This window comes from Equus przewalskii, chromosome 14 (genome assembly GCF_037783145.1).
Source record: "Equus przewalskii isolate Varuska chromosome 14, EquPr2, whole genome shotgun sequence".
NCBI lineage: Eukaryota > Metazoa > Chordata > Mammalia > Perissodactyla > Equidae > Equus > Equus przewalskii.
In genome coordinates, this window is record NC_091844.1 from 44,768,276 (window position 1) to 44,786,861 (window position 18,586).

Consider the following 18,586-nt stretch of genomic DNA (forward strand, 5'->3'; position numbering starts at 1 on the left):
CCCAGCTCATAGGAGACATCCAGTCAGGTTTTCTTGAATGAGTGAACACACGGAGAAAGATCTGTGCATTATTCTTTAGATCAAGGATCAGCAGACTGCAGTTTGTTTGGCCCGTGACCTATATTTGTATAGCCTGGGAGCCAAGAATGATTTTTACATTTTTAAAGGAATATATGACAAAGACCCCTTGGCCCACAAAACCTAAAATGTTTATTATCTATCTTACTTTACAGAAAAAGTTTGCCAATCCCTGCTTTAGATGATGGAGGTGCTAACTCCTCTTACCTCCTCTCTTCATATATACTGTGTTATATGTACCTAAATACTCACTGTAGATGGTGGCATCGTGGTGCCGTATTTGTTACCTACTAAATAGCGCAGAGTGATTGCGAGACACATGCGGCTTTTAATAGGAAGCAAAGGAATTGCTGATGACGAATATTTAATAAAATCCAAATGGACTTTGTGTTTGAGTCTTCTGCTTTGGACATGTCATTGAGTCTTTGTACTATATGATGTCACTCAGTTTTTGAACTGGAAGAAAACTTTGAAATTCTCTTGTGCAACCATCTCATGAATAAACTAAAAGTATGGAGAGGAAATAAAGGACTTCCCAAAATGAAATCACTTTTTAGAAGCAAAGCCTTTTCCAAACTGCCTGATTTGGTTAAAAAAAATCCCAGATTTTGAGACCAAGATTACTAAAGTAGGAGAGTTTAGTCAGTTCACCACAGTCCCCCAGCCCCTGGAGGGGACTGAAATCTGACTTCCGGCAAATTATTAAACCTCTCCCTTTAGTGTCTGCATCTGCTGTACTGAGGATAGTGCCTGCCTGATACAGTTGTTAAGAGGAATAAATAAGTTTATATTTGTAAAGCATTTAAAACAGTGCCCAGCACTAATATAATAGAGACTACATTACTGTTTGTTAAGTAAATAAAGGCGGCAGTGGCCAAAGGAAGAATAATGGTCAGTTTTATTAATAGATATAAAAGTATGTGGAGTCCTCATTCTCAGGGTTAACCATGACTGTGAAATCATGTATCACTGGGCAGTCAGTGCCTCTGATCCTTCATAAAATGCTAGAGGTGATATTTTTGGTACTGGAAATCTAGTCTCCCTGATAATAAGTTCCCTCTGCTCCATTATTGCTTATTCAGATGTCTGAGATTTTAATGTCTGAATTATTCAGCTCATATATATCTTTAAGCACTTGTTAGTACTTGAAAATCAGTTTTAATAGCTAATTCTCATACCTTTCAGTCTTCCCATTTAAAAGTTCAATGCTAGAGAGCTAAGGTATACCTTTGGTATGTTTTCTGATCTCAGAGAAAACAGAATAAACTATTTGGTAGTGTAGTCCAGAGAAAGTGGATCGAATCTCTTGTTTTAATTGGGATTCTGAAATTCTGAATTGCGACAGGTGACTTAGAACTGAAGCATCCATACTACTTTACCAAGTCTCTCCGAGGAGTATGCCTCTGGGAGCTTAGCATTTAGATGAGTTGCTTTTATTTGAAAGCTTAATTAAGAAACTTGAATTTCATTTTTAATAAGCTAATGTTATTTTTTTATAGTTTGCAGTGTTGATGTGGGTATTTACCTATGTTGGTGCCTTGTTCAATGGTCTGACACTACTGATTTTGGGTAAGTCTATAAAACCGCTGAAATGAAAAATTGCAGAAAAAGAAAGATTGTGAGCAAGAAACTTAGGGACATTTTAGTGGAGAATATTCTTACATTGTAGGAAAAATAGAGGATGTACATTTGAGGTTGTGATCTCTTTAAATAAATTGCTGATACTGTTTACTGAAACACTTTTAGTTTTAGTTTTAGTTCCTGAAGACTGCTCCAACTAACAGTGGTAAAACCAGATCAAGGGTGGCCTTACCTGCTGGAGCACTCATAAAACTGACCAACCAGGGATGCCTTTATTTTGTAGTCTCTGTGATGTTATCTGAAGCCAGGAATGGTTTCTGCAGCCTCCCTTGGTTAATTCATTGCCCTGGAGTGGCTCCCCACCAGCAGATGCTCCTTGTGTATTTATTCGCTTATTAGGAATACTACCTGGCTATCCTAAGAGTGTTGCCAGTTTGATGGCTTTTTAGTGTTTGTTCCTTAAATCCTAACAGTCTTTTTTAAAGGTTGTGTATTTCCTTTTTCAGCTCTGATTTCACTCTTCAGCGTTCCTGTTATTTATGAACGGCATCAGGTAATTTCTTTTTTTATTTTTTTATTGAGTTAATGATAGGTTACAATCTTGTGAAATTTCAGTTGTACATTAATGTTTGTCAGTCATGTTGTAGGTGCACCACTTCACCCTTTGTGCCCACCCCTGACCCCACCTTTCCCCTGGTATCCACTAAACTGTTCTTAGTCCATAATTTTAAATTCCTCATATGAGTGGAGTCATACACAGATTATCCTTCTCTCGCTGGCTTATTTCACTTAACATAATTCCCTCAAGGTCCATCCATGTTATTGCAAATGGAATGATTTTGTTCTGTTTTACAGCTGAGCAGTATTCCATTGTATATATGTACCACATCTTCTTTATCCATTCGTCTGTTGCTGGGCACTTAGGTTGCTTCCATGTCTTGGCTATTGTAAATAATGCTGCAATAAACATTGGGGTGCATAGGACTTTTGGGATTGCTGACTTCAAGCTCTTTGGATAAATACCCAGTAGTGGGATGGCTGGATCGTATGGTAGTTCTATTTTTAATTTTTTGAGGAATCTCCATACTGTTTTCCATAGTGGCTGCACCAGTTTGCATTCCCACCAGCAGTGTATGAGGGTTCCTTTTTCTCCGCAACCTCTCCAACATTTGTTACTATTAGTTTTAGATATTTTTGTCATTCTAACGGGTGAAAGGTGATATCTTAGTGTAGTTTTGATTTGCATTTCCCTGATGATCAGCGATGATGAGCATCTTTTCATGTGCCTATTGGCCATCACTATCTCTTTGGAGAAATGTCTGTTCATGTCTCCAGCCCATTTTTTGATTGAGTTGTTTGATGTTTTGTTGTTTAGTTGCGAGAGTTCTTTATATATTATGGATATTAAGCCTTTGTCAGATATATGACTTGCAAATATTTTTTCCCAGTTAGTGGGTTGTTTTTTTGTTTCAATCCTGTTTTCATTTGTCTTGAAGAAGCTTTTTAGTCTGATGAAGTCCCATTTGTTTATTCTTTCTATTGTTTCCCTTCTCTGAGAAGGCATGGTGTCCGAAAAGATCCTTTTAATACTGATGTCAAAGAGTGTACTGCCTACGTTTTCTTCTAGAAGCCTTATGGTTTCAGGTCTCACCTTTAGGTCTTTGATCCATTTTGAGTTTATTTTAGTGAATGGTGAAAAAGAATGGTCAATTTTCATTCTTTTACATGTGGCTTTCCAGTTTTCCCAGCACCATGTGTTGAAAAGACTTTCTTTTCTCCATTGTATGCCCTCAGTTCCTTTGTCAAAGATAAGCTGTCCATAGATGTGTGGTTTTATTTCTGGGCTTTCAGTTCTGTTCCCTTGATCTGTGCACCTGTTTTTGTACCAGTACCGTGCTGTTTTGATCACTGTAGCTTTGTAGTATGTTTTGAAGTCAGGGATTATGATGCCTCCTGTTTTGTTCTTTTTTCTCAGGATTGCTTTAGAAATTTGGGGTCTTTTGTGAATTTAGGATTCTTTGTTCTAATTCTGTAAAGAATGCCATTGGGATTCTGATTGGGATGGCGTTGAATCTGTAGATTGCTTTAGGTAGAAGGGACATTTTAACTATGTTTATTCTTCCAATCCATGTACATGGAATGTCTTTCCATCTCCTTATGTCGTCATCCAATTCTCTCAGAAAGGCCTTGTAATTTTCATTATATAGGTCCTTCACTTCCTTAGTTAAATTTACCCCAAGGTATTTTATTCTTTTTGTTGCGATTGTGAATGGTATTTTGTTCTTGAGTTCTTTTTCTGTTGGTTCATTACTGGAGTATAGAAATGCTACTGATTTATGCAAATTGATTTTATACCCTGCAACTTTGCTGTAGTTATTGATTACTTCTAACAGTTTTCCAATGGATTCTTTTGGGTTTTCTATATATATAGGATCATGTCTGCAAACAGCGAGAGTTTCACTTCTTCCCTCCCTATTTGGATTCCTTTTATTCCTTTTTCTTTCTGATTGCTCTGGCCAGGACCTCCGGTACTATGTTAAATAAGAGTGGTGATAGAGGGCATCCTTGTCTCATTCCTGTTTTCAGGGGGATGGCATTCAGTTTTTGCCCATTGAGTATGATGTTGGCTGTGGGTTTGTCATATATGACCTTTATTATGTTGAGGTAGTTTCCTTCTATGCCCATTTTGTTCAGAGTTTTTATCATAAATGGCTGTTGAATCTTGTCAAATGCCTTCTCTGCATCTATGGCATCAGGTAATTTCTTAACTGTAGATTTCAGAATACAGAGCTCGCTCTATTACATGGAACTTCCAAACATATCAGTGCCAGTTTCCAAAGCCTTATAAAAATGAGAAATGTGGTTCCGTAAGCCTTTATTTTGTTGGAACGTAGATGCTAATGTTAATAAGATGCTTCAGCTATGGTAATTTTCAAATAACCCCTTTATACTTCTCTTTCAGGCACAGATAGATCATTATCTAGGACTTGCAAATAAGAATGTTAAAGATGCTATGGCTAAGTAAGTATTGAAAATCTGCAACTTTTACTAAGGATAAAGTGTAGCAGACTTTGAGAACAGTGCACTATGTTCATATGACAGGCATAGTGAGTAGCAAGTCTCAGTCAGACCTAAAGTGTGACATCAGTGTTGCTAAAAGACTTTTTCTAACATTTGAATCATTTAATTTCTATATTTATTATGTGTATTTAAGGCTTTGTTTACATCTAATTCGTGAGGCCAAGGTGGCAAAATTATAGCTTGTAGTTTGATAGCCTTAGGATTTCATTTCTTGTATAAGCTGAGTAGTATACAGGTAGTTCTTGAAGGATTGCATTTTAAGAAGCAGAAAACAAAATACTTAAAATATAAAAATATTTACATTGACCTTTTCCCCCTCCTTTTCATTTGTAGAATTCAAGCAAAAATCCCTGGATTGAAGCGCAAAGCTGAATGAAAAAGCCTGAAATAATTAACAATAGGAGTTTATCTTTAAAGGGGATATTCATTTGATTACATGGGGGGGTCAGGGAAGAATGAAACCTTGACATTGCAGTTTCACAGATCTTTATTTTCAGCAATGCAGTGTCTGAGGAGAAATCACCTGTCTTGACTGCCATGTGTTCATCACCTTAAGTATTGTAAGCTGCTATGTATGGATTTGAACCGTAATCATTTGTTTTTCCTATATGAGGCACTGGTGAATAAAAAAAGATCTGAGAAAGCTGTATATTACATTTTGTTACAGGTAGTCTTGCTGTATTTTGGGAATTGCAGAGAAAGTGGAGCTGAAAAAAATAACCCTTTTCACAGTTTGTGCACTGTGTATGGTCTGTGTAGATTGGATGCAGATTTTCTGAAATGAAATGTTTAGACGAGATCATACCACTAAAGCAGAAGTGAAAAAACTTGCCTTTCTGGTATGTTCTAGGTGTATTGTGAATTTTACTGTTATATTAATTGCCAATATAAGTAAATATAGATTATATATATATCTATATATAGTGTTTCACAAAGCTTAGAGACCTTTACCTTCCAGCTGCCCCACAGTGCTTGATCTTTCAGAGAGTCTTTGGTTGTACGTGTGTAGTTCCAAAGCACATAAGCTAGAAAAAGAAAATATATTTCTAGGTGCACTACCATCTGTTTTCAACGTGAACCGACGCCATGCACATAGAACTCTTCACGTCGACTGCATCGCACAGACTTGCTATAGTTAATTTTGTCACAAACTCTGACTCTGTGGACTGAATCTAATGCTTCCAAAAACGTTGTTTGCAAATATCAAACATTGTTATGCAAGAAATCATAAAATGAAGATTTATACAATTGTGGTTTAAGCTGTACTGAACTAAATCTGTGGAATGCATTGTGAACTGTAAAAGCAAAGTATCAATAAAGCTTATAGACTTAAAATATGTTTGGTATTTTGGTTTCATGAAACTGCAGATTAAAAGTATACACAAAGGATAGTCTTTGCTTTGACCGGTGGGTGGACGCTTGTACTTTTAGAAAGGGTTTCAGCTCGTGGTGCAGCTGTGTTTACTTTGAAAACAAAAGGACATGTTTACATAATCAAATTTATTTGACACATACCAAAATGTTTTTAAATTATGTATTTTTCATACTTTGAAAATAAATTCATGCACCAATATCTTAACATATAGTGGAATACAGTGCAGGATTTATGAACATAAACTCATACCATATAAATGTTGTTTACAAATAAGATTTAAGAAGTTTTCTTGACACATAGACACTATTGCTCTTTAAATATAGTTGTACATATCATCATTGATCAACTCAGTGTTCTTCCACATGGTTATTTCAATGCAAGATCCAGTCAGTATGAAAGGTCAGTGGTACAATATAGGCAGACATGGTTATCAACTCAGCATCACCAGTCACATGGTTACAGAAAACAGAATTAGGACTGCATAGGGACTCTAACTGTGGGCCCAACAACCTATCATTGGATTAATGTAAGGCATTAATAAATTGGCATATAAAAATAGCTTAATGAGTGATCTAATCCATTTAGAATGCTGAAGCACTTCTGTGGTGAATATTAATCTATTTAATTGAAAATGCTTCATTTCTCCTTTTCTCTAAACTGACAACTGCAAATAGCCAGTACTTCAGAGCCAGAATTCTAATTCACTAACCAGAAGGACTAATTGGCATATATATGCTCAGAGCCCCCAGTCCCTCTCCAGCCTTCCCTTCAGTGTGTGTCGTCAGCCCTCTACTGTGGTCAGTGGTGGACTGAGTATAAAGTGTGATTGAGGTGGTTCAGGGATGTCTTCCGGTTACTATTTTCCAAGTCACATTCTTTTATCCAACCAACCAACTCTGAGGAACTCTAAGCTAGATTATTTTGTTTTATAATCTTGATTTATCAAATATTGCTTGAGCCAAGAAATTTGTTTTGCAGAGAATTTTTTTTTTTTTTAAATCTGGACTTAACCTACATAGTTCACCTGAAGCAAATCCGTGGGGTCAAGCCAACCCTACTCTGGGAATGGTAAACCCAGTGCAGCCTCAGGTCACCACGTTCATTACCATTTTCAATTTAACAAGATAAATCAGCTCATCTTCCTGGACCAGCTTGAGCTTTTTTCACTTCCACGTTGTAGTAGAGGTTTATTTTATTTGAATTCTATTTTGGATTTTGTGGGTTTGGCACTAAACGTATTGAAAACCCATTCTACCCCGTCCCTCCTGAATTTACGTTTCTTTGCTGCTCACCTTCCCATAGCCACTATTTCCTAAGTTGGTAACTGATGTGTTTCATTTAGGAAGCCTTGACATAAACACATGACATGGGTGACAGACCAGGAATCTGCTCAGGGTCTGTAGCCGTCCTCAGCGTTGAGGTGTTAGCACCATATGTAGAAAAGAGATAATCTGTGGGAGGTGAGACAACAGCCCACACAACGGGAAACTTGCAAAGGCACTTAATGAATATAAAACTCTGCAAATGAAGCTTTAAAAAATTAAGTTTCTCAACTTGTTCATACGTGGCTCATTTGGTTTTGAAAGCTAAATGTGGAGAACAGAGGCTATCAATATTTCTGGTACTTCGGTGCATCTAACTTAAGCTGTCTTGTTCAACTTATTTGTAAAAACGAACATTTTTAAAGTATATAGAAACATAGCAAAACATCTTTTGTAAAAGTTTCGATGCAAATGAAAAGCTACATATTGGTTAGGGTAACAGGCTTTAAATTTTGTCAGTGGGCTACATTATCAGGATTTTTCGTCAATGTAGTTAGTATGTATAGTGTGTAGTCTCGGGAACATAGGGAAGCAGTCTTAACATGTTAGAACTGACCTTCCTTGGTCTCAGTTTTGGAGATTCCAGATGACGGGGGCAGTCACACCACCTCACTCGCACTTCCAGCTTGTGCGGCCCGCAGCATTGTAGGCATTTCCCAGCAGCCGGGGGGGAGGAGGTGCCTCATCACTGCCTCTGCAGTTGCTGGGTAGTAGCAGCAGCAGCAATAAAGGAAGAGGTTTCTGGCATTTACAGACATCGCCACACAAATACACTGAAAAAGCAGACCAAATGTTTTGCATGGCTGAACATCATACTTTTTTGTCAAGTGACAAAAAACGGTCTTGGGTCAGGTGAGGTATTGAACATTTTGATTCAAAAAAGCAAAAACCAGGGATCTTGCCACCAATGAACAGTCTTACTGCTTTTTTTAAAAAAAGGTTTCTTGTTTTTTGTTTTGTTTGGCTCTTTCAGTGTCCGTGCTGAATGTGAGGACTTTTGGCAATTTGACTTCACACTCTCTCTCTCATTACTATTGAAAAGGCTTTATCGGCTCCACTTGAGTAGGAGAACCCTCTCTAGTGTTTAGCACAGAGCCAGGATCACACTGTGCTCCCATGACTACAAAGGCCTAGGGGCCCTGCATTTTTATGGTTACTTCTAAGCCTTTTGCAGTATCCAAAAGTCACCTCGTATCTCCTGCACTGGGTGCCCAACTCACTTTGTCTCTTATTGCTGGCCGGTTCACACTTCAGCTGGTGCTGCTTTGAATGGGTGCTTACACTCCACAGGGAGCTGCTATCAGTCCTATCTCAAGGGTTCTAAGTGCCAGTTGGCACAGCAGACTGAAGATGGGTGCTCCCAGGCAGGCACCAGAAAGCATCTTCCGGGGGCATTTTCTACACAATGCTTTTGGGTAGGCAGTGAATTGAAATTCTCTAGTGCCTTTCCACAACCTCTCTCAGAGCACTAAAAAGTACCTGGAATGCATGCATTTCTTCTTCATCCCCCCAAGAATTTTGCTTGGGCCGAACAGAAACCAATATTCACATTGTGATAAAGCCCTTCAGCTACATTAGACGTGGAGAAGCTGAGTGACTTAGAATGGTGTCCTGTTCCTCCATGCTCCAAATAAGAAATGCCCTTGGTGGAGGGCCGGAAGAAAGCTGCCTTCCTGGAAATGCTGAAGAGGCTGATGTCTCTGGAGCATGCTGGTAGGGCTCCAAAACACCGGAGGACCAGTCACGTCTCACAGAACAATGTGACCGTTTTACACTGAACAGCAGTTATAGTCAAAAATAGCCCTGTCTCGGGAATCCAAATAGCTGGTTGAGGTTCTTCTGCTACTAACTAGCACTGGGCCTAATGGCATCACCCCTCATCTGATCTCATGTGTAAAACTGAGTGACACTTGCCCTACTTATTTCTCAGGGTTGACTGAGGCTCATTATTAGTATTTTGTTTTTTTATTATTTATTTATTTGAGGAAGATTAGCCCTGAGCTAACTACTGCCAGTCCTCCTCTCTTTGCTGAGAAAGCCTGGCCCTGAGCTAACATCCGTGCCCATCTTCCTCTACTTTATATGTGGGATGCCTACCACAGCATGGCGTGCCAAGCGGTGCCATGTCCGCACCCGGGATCCGAACCGGCGAACCCCGGGCTGCCAAGAAGTGGACCATGCGAACTTAACTGCTACGCCACTGGGCCGGCCCCAATATTAGTATTTTTAAACCTGTCTTGGTTGTGGATTAATCATCCATCTTAAGAATTCTGGTGCGATAAAAGACATGGATCAAGGTCATTCTAACCCCCTGATTATATGCAATGACCTTGTGGGCTGTCCAAGAGCTCCTACTGAAATCAGCCATCTTGAGCCTCTCACCCACCTGTCTCTCCACCCAGCAATGCTCAGAGGAGCTATCACATGCCCTTGACTTCCCACCAATCTCAGGACAGCTCTAGTGGAGACACGGGTCCATCAAGATTTGGGTTGGGAATGACCAGAGACTGAATACCTCATACATGGAAAGTCCTCGTCCTCATTAGGACTCACTGAATTTCCTGTTTACTATCCTGCCTCAGGCCCTCTCCATTCCCCTGGCGGGGCTGACCCAGGGGACACCTGAGGTGGAGGGGGAGGGAGTGAAGGCCAGGGAGTCAGAGCCAGATTAATCAGGTTGGTACCTGCAGTCGTCTCCTCCAGTGCTGACCACATACTTGTCATCATGAGAGAAACGGATGTTCGTCACATGAGCCGAGTGACCAAAGTAACGCTTGTGTTTGGCCTGTGAGCAAAGTGAATGGAGACAGCTAAGAGACCCTGCTCCTGCCAACAATCAAGGACCACCTTCCAGGACTCAAACCCCCTCCTCCCAGAAGCTTCCTTCATTCATGGGATTACTATGTGGTCTGGACATCTCCATCAGCCAGACTTTCACTGGCTTTCCTGTCCCATTCTTGCTCCACTTGTGGCCACTTTGTCCACCCTCCATCTTCCCTTCTCCCAGCTGCCAGGAATTCCTCTCCAAGGGAGATGAAAAGGTTAGGTGTTGCCAAATCTCTACGGGGCTGGAACAAGATTCCTCTTATTCTCGATTCTAGATGGCCATCTAGATGTGGCCACTATCTTCTGCACACTGCAGAAGAACAGAGAGCCTGGTGGCCGTGCAGGGAGTTTACTCTAAGGAAGACTCACAAATTTTTCTGTGCATGGAAAATCAAAGAGCTTCACCAGCCCAAAGTCATCTCCTGTGACAATGTTGAGGCCAGCATGGGTCACACATGCGCAGTTGACATCAGCCTTGTCTGCATTTCTCGGCCAGATGCCAATGACTTCATCTCCCAGAATGCTGTTACAACAGGAAGAGGCGTTAGCAGGAGATGTGTGAGAAGGCTTCCTGCAGTCAGGCATCCTCTCCCAGGGAGAAGAGGCAGAGAGGGGTATTTTGCATAATTCAGTGTGGTCTTGTGGCTCTTCTCGCTTGAAAGCATCTGTCCCTTTCTCTGTACGCCTGTCCTAGCTCTTACTGTTCTCCTCTGCCCCAGTCCCTTTCGCCTCCAAAAGAAAAGTTACCTCCATCCTTGATTCTCTTCCTCTTTCCTATAGTCCTCCTGAATATATATATGTTTGGGAGAAGAGTAGGGGCTCCTTCAAGCTCACAAGTTGGCGGTCTCTTTTCCCTTGAATTGGCAAGGCCTTGTCTCTCATCCTGCTCACTGGCAGTTCCAGCCTTGCCACTCCCCACTGGTGACTGGAGGCCTCACAATGCACTCCGCCTGGGCTTGGCTAACAGCTGGGATATGGTTTCCCTTTGAACTTGCTGGATGGGGTTGGGGGCTGTAGGATGCATTACGCAAAAAGAGGGACTTTGCATTTCAAAAGCCCAAGTCAGATCAAAGCCAGTGGCCCAAACTGGTACCAAGAAAAACCTCCCGTCCCCACCCCCCAAAGAAAAGATTGCTCTATCTCTGGGCTCCTTCAGCTGCCGGACATATACAAACTTAGAGGCTGAGCCTGGGAAAAGAGACTCCCTTGTGACCTTTTCCTCAATTGTTTTTCCTCCAGTCACCTTGTCCAGGAGGCCCAGGTGATCTTCTCAATGACCACGGCTTCTGTTACCTGCTTCCCCAGGGGGACCTCATGCACCTGGCGCTTGTAGGCTCCTGTTGACACCTGCAAGTGGAAGGGAACCATGTCCATCAACTTTCTTTGCATTCCAAAGGACTCCCCTTTTGGTGTACTGTTTCCCAGAACACTAGCCCAGCCTCTGCATCCCCAGGACTTTTCATAAAATCCAAGTTCAGAACAGGCTACAAAGTCTGTGGTCAGCCCACGGCAAAGTTGACATGAGCAGGGCATTTTTCCATATGTTTTTTCGCTATTTTCCAAAGTTCTAAGGCAGTGGTTCCCTAAATGTGGTTCCTGACCAGCAGTATCAGCATCATCTGGAAACTTGTTGGAAACAGACATTCTTGGGCCCCACCCCAGACATACCAAATCACACATTTTGCAGGTGGGGCCCAGCAATTTGTGGGTGGTTTTTCTGGTAAGGAAGACTCCCCCCTGAGCTAACATCCATTGCCAAGCTTCCTTTTTTTTTCTCTCTCTTTTTGCTTGAGGAAGATTAGCCCTGAGCTAACATCTGTGCCAGTCTTCCTCTTTTTAATTTTGGATGTGGGATGCCTCCATAGCATGGCTGATGAATGGAGCAGGTCCACACGCGGGATCTGAACCCACAAACCCAGGCCACAGAAGCAGAGCGTGTGGAACTTTAACCACTCGGCCCCAGGGCTGGTCCCCCCAGCAATCTGTTTTAAAGAAGGCTCCAGGTGATTCTGATGCCCACTCAAGTTTTGGAATCCCTGCTTTCAGAGAATCAAGATCTTTTGGCACAGAGGTAAGGCAAGTTTTCTCAAAGACAGCAGCTCATGGGGATGATTTTTGAAGCGTCTAGGACCTGACCCTTGCTTCTCTGGGATCTTTTAGAGGAAACCAACCATTTTTCAGAAAATGGCCACTGCCTACATCTGCAGCCACCCCAGGTTTCCTGCTGTTCACGGAATGAGCTGAGATCTTTCCCACATCAAGGCCTTCGCGCAGATGGCCTAGAACGATGCTCCCGCCCCTCTTTGTTGGCTGACTCCTACACATCCCACAGCCCTCAGCTTAAATATCACTGTGCGGAGAGGAAGTGAATCTAAATTCAGCGCCTGTTAAATGCTCCCGGAGCAGCCTGCATTTTTCCTTCTCGGCACATAATCAGTTTGTAATAATATGTATATTTCATAATTATCTGTTTAATGCTTGTCTTCTCCATTACAGGGCAAGCTCCAGGAGCCCTACCAGGCCTATTTTGTCCTTCCAAAAGCCTAGCATAGTGCCTGGTTCAGTGAATATTTGATGAATGGATGTGTCCTTCCATTTCTCCTTCCACAGTGAATCTCCAACACCAGGCCTGCTCACAAATGGATAATACTTGTTCAGAGTGCTGGAGAAATTGTTGTTCCGTTTTCAGCTGTAAGTCCCAAGAGTGGGACCTCTCTCGATCCCTTCCCACTTGTCAGTTCCCCCCAGGAAATCAGTGATGAGCTCTCACTCCAGGCCCACTGTCTGGAGTCCAGGTCCCAAGTGTGGAGGGGTCACACTACCTGGTAGGATTTGGGATTGAAATGAGTAAGTATAATGAGTGACACAGGCTTAGGTGCAGCCGCAGAGAACCAGGAATTAGGAAGCTCTGACAGGGGTTGGTGAGAGGAGGATCAAAGACAATCAGGGCTTGTGCTTCCTGCTTTTCTTACTGAAGAATACTATTTCAAATGCTATTTCTTCAACTTTCTTAAATTCTGTAAGTCTCTGTTTCTTCATTTATAAAATAGGAGAAAAGTAACAGTACTTACAGGGTTCCTGTGAAGAGTAAATTAGCACATTGGCTGGCACACAGTAAGCACTCAATCAAATAAGCCATTGTTACTATTCCTATTCTTGGTTGTCCCAGATATCAGTAAAGCTGAAGCCTACCTGGATGTATTTGCCATCTGCGGAAAAATCCATCTGAACGACGAAGCTTGGGATATCTTTGCAGTAGCCAATGCGATTCAGGCTCGTGCCCTGAGTGAGGTCATAGAAGTCAACTGTGTGTTCAGAAGAACCAACGGCTAAGAATCTGCTGTCTGGGCTGATTCTAGAAAAAGCAATCCAAGTGGTCCATGAGGAGGGCTGTTTGGGCGGGTCAGGCACGAGGTCTGCTCTGGGACAGGCCTCCCAAGCTCAAAGGCAATGAGATCGCACTTCATTAGCTTCTCCTACATTCTATGGAATTCAACAATTCCTCTGGATCAAATCCCATGGAAGGAGGGAATGGATATGTAGCCTTTTGTAGAATGGCATTTTACAAGAAGTTTTTACCACACTCTTATGGAAATTAGCAAAGACATGTCTGAGAAAGAATGTGTGAGAGGGTCTCCTGTCATAGTTGGCTCATTGAAAGGGGCCTTCTCACAACTGAGTTCTTCATTCCAGCCATGGCCCTTCTGGAATGAGGACCACTGGGAAGGAGAATACCCTCCCTGCCCAGACCACCTGCCATGTACCTGATATCTTGGATAGCAGATTTCCGGTCTCGTTTCTTCCCCCACACTTTCAGGCTGTTCACCAACAAGATGACAAACTCTCCATTCTTCATGCCAATGGCCACCATCTCCCCGTCAGGGCTGTAGGCTGCACACCTGGCCGCGTGGCCCAGGTTCACCTTGTTTAGCAGCTTCTACATTGATACAAAGTAATATCTCCTGAGTCCTTGGCCACCTCAGCTGGTCTCCAGGAGGAGTTGTGCACCCAGGCCAGAGCAGCAGGCTGTCTCTGCTGCCCCTGCACGCCTCCAAGCCTCTTGCTTCTTACAGTAACTGTCCCTGAGGAGCTGGCTGGGCAACATGTTCGATTAGAGCAGCTTGGGAGACAACATGCTCCTCCATGTTGGCAAGGGTTGGCAAACTTTTTCTGTAAATGGTTTGGTAGTAAATATTTTTAGGCTTTGCAGTCTACAGGGTCTCTCACAACCACTCAGCCCTGCCATTGTAGCACAAAAGCAGCTACAGATACTACATAAACGAAAGAGCATGCCTGAATTTGCAGAAACAGGCAGTGGGCCAGACTTGAGCCTCCAGCCATAGACTGCTGACCTCTTGTTCAGGGGAAAGGGTCTGAGCTTTGGCATCTGTCACTTCAAATCCTGAATCCTGGCTCTGTCTCTGGCTGCGTACGTTTGGGGAGGTTACTCCTCCGTTCTCCCATTTGTAAAGAAGCAATATTAACATTGGTCTTGCACAGCTGTTGTAAGCATTAATGATGGTGGAGATCAGTAAATGACAGCTGTTGTTAACAATAAACATAATAAATAATTAGAAACTAACTTGAGCATAACAACCACATTTAGGGTTTTGCATGTCTGTTCTTTGATCCTTACACTAAAAATACGGCTGGAACATTTACTAGCCATTTTGTAATGAAACCAAGTATTTTAATTATTAAAACTGAAGTACCTATTTTAATATCAGGTAAGGCTTGGTAACATCAATCTTTTTTTCCCCAGATTATCCCTCGCTATTTTATATTTTCACTCCTGATGAATTTTTATTTTAACTTAATTTTTAAATTGTCTCTTCAAACTCTAAGAGAAGCCTTGTGGGGATTCTGATTGAAATGTTCCCATTGGGAACATCTGACATTTTAGATCATTTTCAGTCTTCCCATCCAGGAAGACATGATTTGTCTCTTTATTTTTTAGGTTTTGTGAGTTCTTTCATCACAAGAGAATAATCATTCTGAATTAAGATGATTCCTGTACTATAAATATTCATAGATGGGCATACAGCTAAAAGATATATAGATTGGGTGCGTGTGAATGGGACTCCTTTCATTACTACGTCCTCTAATCTAGTTGCTGAACTGCCGCTGATCTCTCGTCCAGCTCCATCCCCTGTCTCTGGCCTCACGCTGGCCAAACCTTGCCTCACTCCGGCTCCTGCTGCTGTGAGGCCCACTTGTGGGCATCTGAGCCGGGCAGAGTCGGCCCCTCACCTTGTCAGCCAGGTCCCAGATGCGGGCTGTGCCATCGTTACTGGCAGAGATGAAGATGTCCTTGGAGGGGTGTGTGGCCAGGCCCCAGATCTCCCCTTCCATGTGTCCATCAATCAGGATGTTGGAAGCAGCATTTTTTTCACCAACTTCAATTATTTCTCCATCTTTGGTTCCCACTAAAATTTTTCCCTGTTGCAATCAAAAGATTATTGGAAAAAAGACAAACACTGTATGATCCCATTCATATGAAATACCTAGAATAGCCAAATTCATAGAGACAGAAAGTAGAGTGTTGTTTGCCAAGGGTTTGTGAGATATGGAAAGAGGAGTTATTGTTTAATAGATACAGAGTTTCCCTCCTACAAGATGAAAAACGTTCTGGGGATGGATGGTGGTGATGGTTGTACAACAGTGTGAATGTATCTAATACTAATGAATTGTACACTTAAAAATGGTTAAAATGGGGGCTGGTAGTGGTTAAGTTCACACACTCTGCTTTGGCAGCTTGGGGTTCACAGGTTCAGATCCTGGGCATGGACCTACACACTGCTTATCAAGCCAGGTTGTGGCAGCATCCCATGTACAAAATAGAGGAAGATTGGCACAGATGTTAGCTCAGCAACAATCTTCCTCACCAAAAAAAAAGAAAAAAAAGGTTACAATGATACATTTTATGTTATCTATATTTTGCCACAATTTAAAATAATTTTTTTAAAAAACTATGATTAGAGCAACTTGTGAAAGTGCCTTTGCTGGCAGTGGTATTAACATAGGAACAGGCACGATGTGTTTTGTTTTTAACAACTAAACTGCCCATTCTTAAGGCACTTCCTCTACCTTCTCACTCTGGCTTTTCTCCCTCTACTGGTGAGAGCTTTAGTACAGAGTTCTCCATCATCTAGTCTCTGCTAGAACATTCCTATGACTGCAAGTTTACTACAGAGCAAGGCAGCCAATTTCTGTTTTTGGTCAGCTCAAACTCTTCCTAAGTTCTTCCTTACACTGAACAAAAAAATCTATCTCCTGATGATTCCAGGTTCTGGGCCTGGTTCTGCCTTCATCTCCCATATGTCTAATTATCCTTCCAGACCATTGCCATTTAGGTATTTAAAACAAAATTCCCAATTTTGAATTATGTGGACTCCAAGTCAGGTTTGCCTTTTTTATGGAGAACATCCAGAAGGCAAATTCTTAGAATGCTAGCAATTCAAAAATATACACACAAGATATTAAATGGAGGTTAAGAGATTTGTTTTCAAGTGCATCAGAATCTCCCAAGAAATTTTCAAAAGGAGAAAAAAAGAAAAAAATGGAAAACACACAAATCAAAGCCTCACCCCTGAGATTCTGATTTGGCAGCTCTGGGTAGAAGCCTGGACAACCACATTTAAAAACCCCACAGTTTGTTTTGTTGTGTTTTGTTTTTCCCTCCCCAAAGCCCAAGTACTAGTTGTGTTTCCTAGTTCTAAGTCCTTCTAGTTCTTCTGTGTGGGATGCCGCCACAGCATGGCTACTGACAAACAAGAGGTGTGCTTCCACAGCAGGGACCGCCAAAGCCAATCGTGCCAAACTTTAACCGATAGGCCATCAGGGCTAGCACCCACAGTTGTTTTTTTTTAAAGATTTTTTTTTTTCCTTTTTCTCCCCAAAGCCCCCCGGTACATAGTTGTGTATTCTTCGTTGTGGGTGCTTCTAGTTGTGGCATGTGGGACGCCGCCTCAGCGTGGTTTGATGAGCAGTGCCATGTCCACGCCCAGGATTTGAACCAACGAAACACCGGGCCGCCTGCAGCAGAGCGCACGAACTTAACCACTTGGCCACGGGGCCAGCCCCCCCACAGTTGTTTTTGATATTTGGCCAAGGTGTGACTTGAAAACCAATGGCTCTGAGTCAGATAGTTTGGTGGCCATCACTTTCCCTTTACTGGCCATGTGACCTTGGGCATGGGCAAATTATTTAAGATCTCTGTGCCTATAATACTATTATTTATAATAATAGTAGTTAACATCTACTGAATGTGGCTGCGTGCCAGGCATAATGAAAGGCACTGTGCATGTATAACGCATGTGATCCTGACAACAACCCGTGTGCTAGACACAGAAAGGTTAAGCAACACATCCAAGGTCACACGGCCAGTTCTACTGGGTGAGTCACATTTGCACCCAGGTCTGTCTGACTATGCTAAGCTACCTCCCACTGCAGTATAAGTCATACCTTGGAGGCTTATTTTAAGGATTCAACGAACCAGCACAGGGCAAGTGCTTGACTGGGAAGGTGCTGAACTAACTCTCACTTGGACCCCTTCCTCCTTCCTGGCCCAGCCCCAGGGGGTAGCTCGGGGAGGACCAGCCCAGGTGCGCTCACTTTGCCGCGGCACACGGAGCGCACGCACTCCACCAGCTGTCCCGTCTCCAGCTGGAAGGCCCGGCAGCGCTTCATTTCCTGGTCCCACAATTTTACAGCACCTCCTTCTTTGGTCCTAAAACAGATCAAAAGGAACTTAGCATGTTAGCCCTCATTCTAAAAACTCCCCACGACCCTCTACTCCCCTCTCTTGCTTTCCCCTCATCAAGGGCACAGCCACCCTGGGCTCCCAGCAGGACAGACCCTCCAGGGTGACCCCTTTCTTAGGCTCTGCTGATGAGCAATCAGAACCCTTTGAACTTGCAGATTTCCTAAAATGCCTTCAAATGCCATGATCTTGGAAGGAAAGAGAACTGTAATCTAGAAAATCCAACTGTGTTTTTATTAGATCAAATACTAAGAGACATGTTTCTCCTGTTTTTCTGTTTCATTTTCACATCTTCCCTGCCCCCTCTTCTCACTTCTCCTTCCTCCCTTCTCCCGAAGAGCTACTGTGATAACACTTTAGGAACCGCAAAGTCACTCCGGTCTATTCAAGACACCGCTCTCTCCTTCTCTCACTCTTACTTCTGAAGGCTCTGACCTAGGGCCCTCTTGGAGAGATGGTAGACTGAGCTCCCCAATGCAGAAAAGATAGGACAATGAAAATCTGCATTTTCTCCAAGTTGGAGATGCTTCTGTTGGCTTCTCCCAAGACAATAAAAAAAGA

General features: G+C 42.4%; 2 protein-coding genes across 10 annotated transcripts in view; one reads left to right on the top strand and one right to left on the bottom strand.

The window, feature by feature from the left end:
* The window catches only part of RTN4 (reticulon 4), a 79,286-nt gene extending 73,211 nt beyond the window's left edge, over positions 1 to 6,075 (top strand). For all 6 annotated transcript variants that reach the window (XM_008535808.2, XM_008535811.2, XM_008535810.2 and 3 more), the window contains 4 exons: positions 1,578 to 1,647; positions 2,166 to 2,212; positions 4,622 to 4,680; positions 5,074 to 6,075. In XM_008535808.2, the coding sequence (XP_008534030.2) occupies positions 1,578 to 1,647; positions 2,166 to 2,212; positions 4,622 to 4,680; positions 5,074 to 5,116 (219 nt within the window). In that variant the 3' untranslated portion in view covers positions 5,117 to 6,075. The remainder of the gene's footprint in view (positions 1 to 1,577; positions 1,648 to 2,165; positions 2,213 to 4,621; positions 4,681 to 5,073) is intronic.
* The window catches only part of EML6 (EMAP like 6), a 279,876-nt gene that overhangs the window by 18,678 nt on the left and 242,612 nt on the right, over positions 1 to 18,586 (bottom strand). For 2 of the 4 annotated variants that reach the window (XM_070572641.1, XM_070572640.1), the window contains 8 exons: positions 17,878 to 17,992; positions 15,514 to 15,702; positions 14,028 to 14,200; positions 13,456 to 13,618; positions 11,507 to 11,610; positions 10,633 to 10,786; positions 10,122 to 10,222; positions 6,222 to 8,210 (listed from right to left, as the gene is read on the bottom strand). In XM_070572641.1, the coding sequence (XP_070428742.1) occupies positions 8,186 to 8,210; positions 10,122 to 10,222; positions 10,633 to 10,786; positions 11,507 to 11,610; positions 13,456 to 13,618; positions 14,028 to 14,200; positions 15,514 to 15,702; positions 17,878 to 17,992 (1,024 nt within the window). In that variant the 3' untranslated portion in view covers positions 6,222 to 8,185. Of the gene's footprint in view, positions 1 to 6,221; positions 8,211 to 10,121; positions 10,223 to 10,632; positions 10,787 to 11,506; positions 11,611 to 13,455; positions 13,619 to 14,027; positions 14,201 to 15,513; positions 15,703 to 17,877; positions 17,993 to 18,586 lie in introns of those variants that run through there. The other 2 variants (XR_011526070.1, XR_011526071.1) reach the window with 2 other exon arrangements.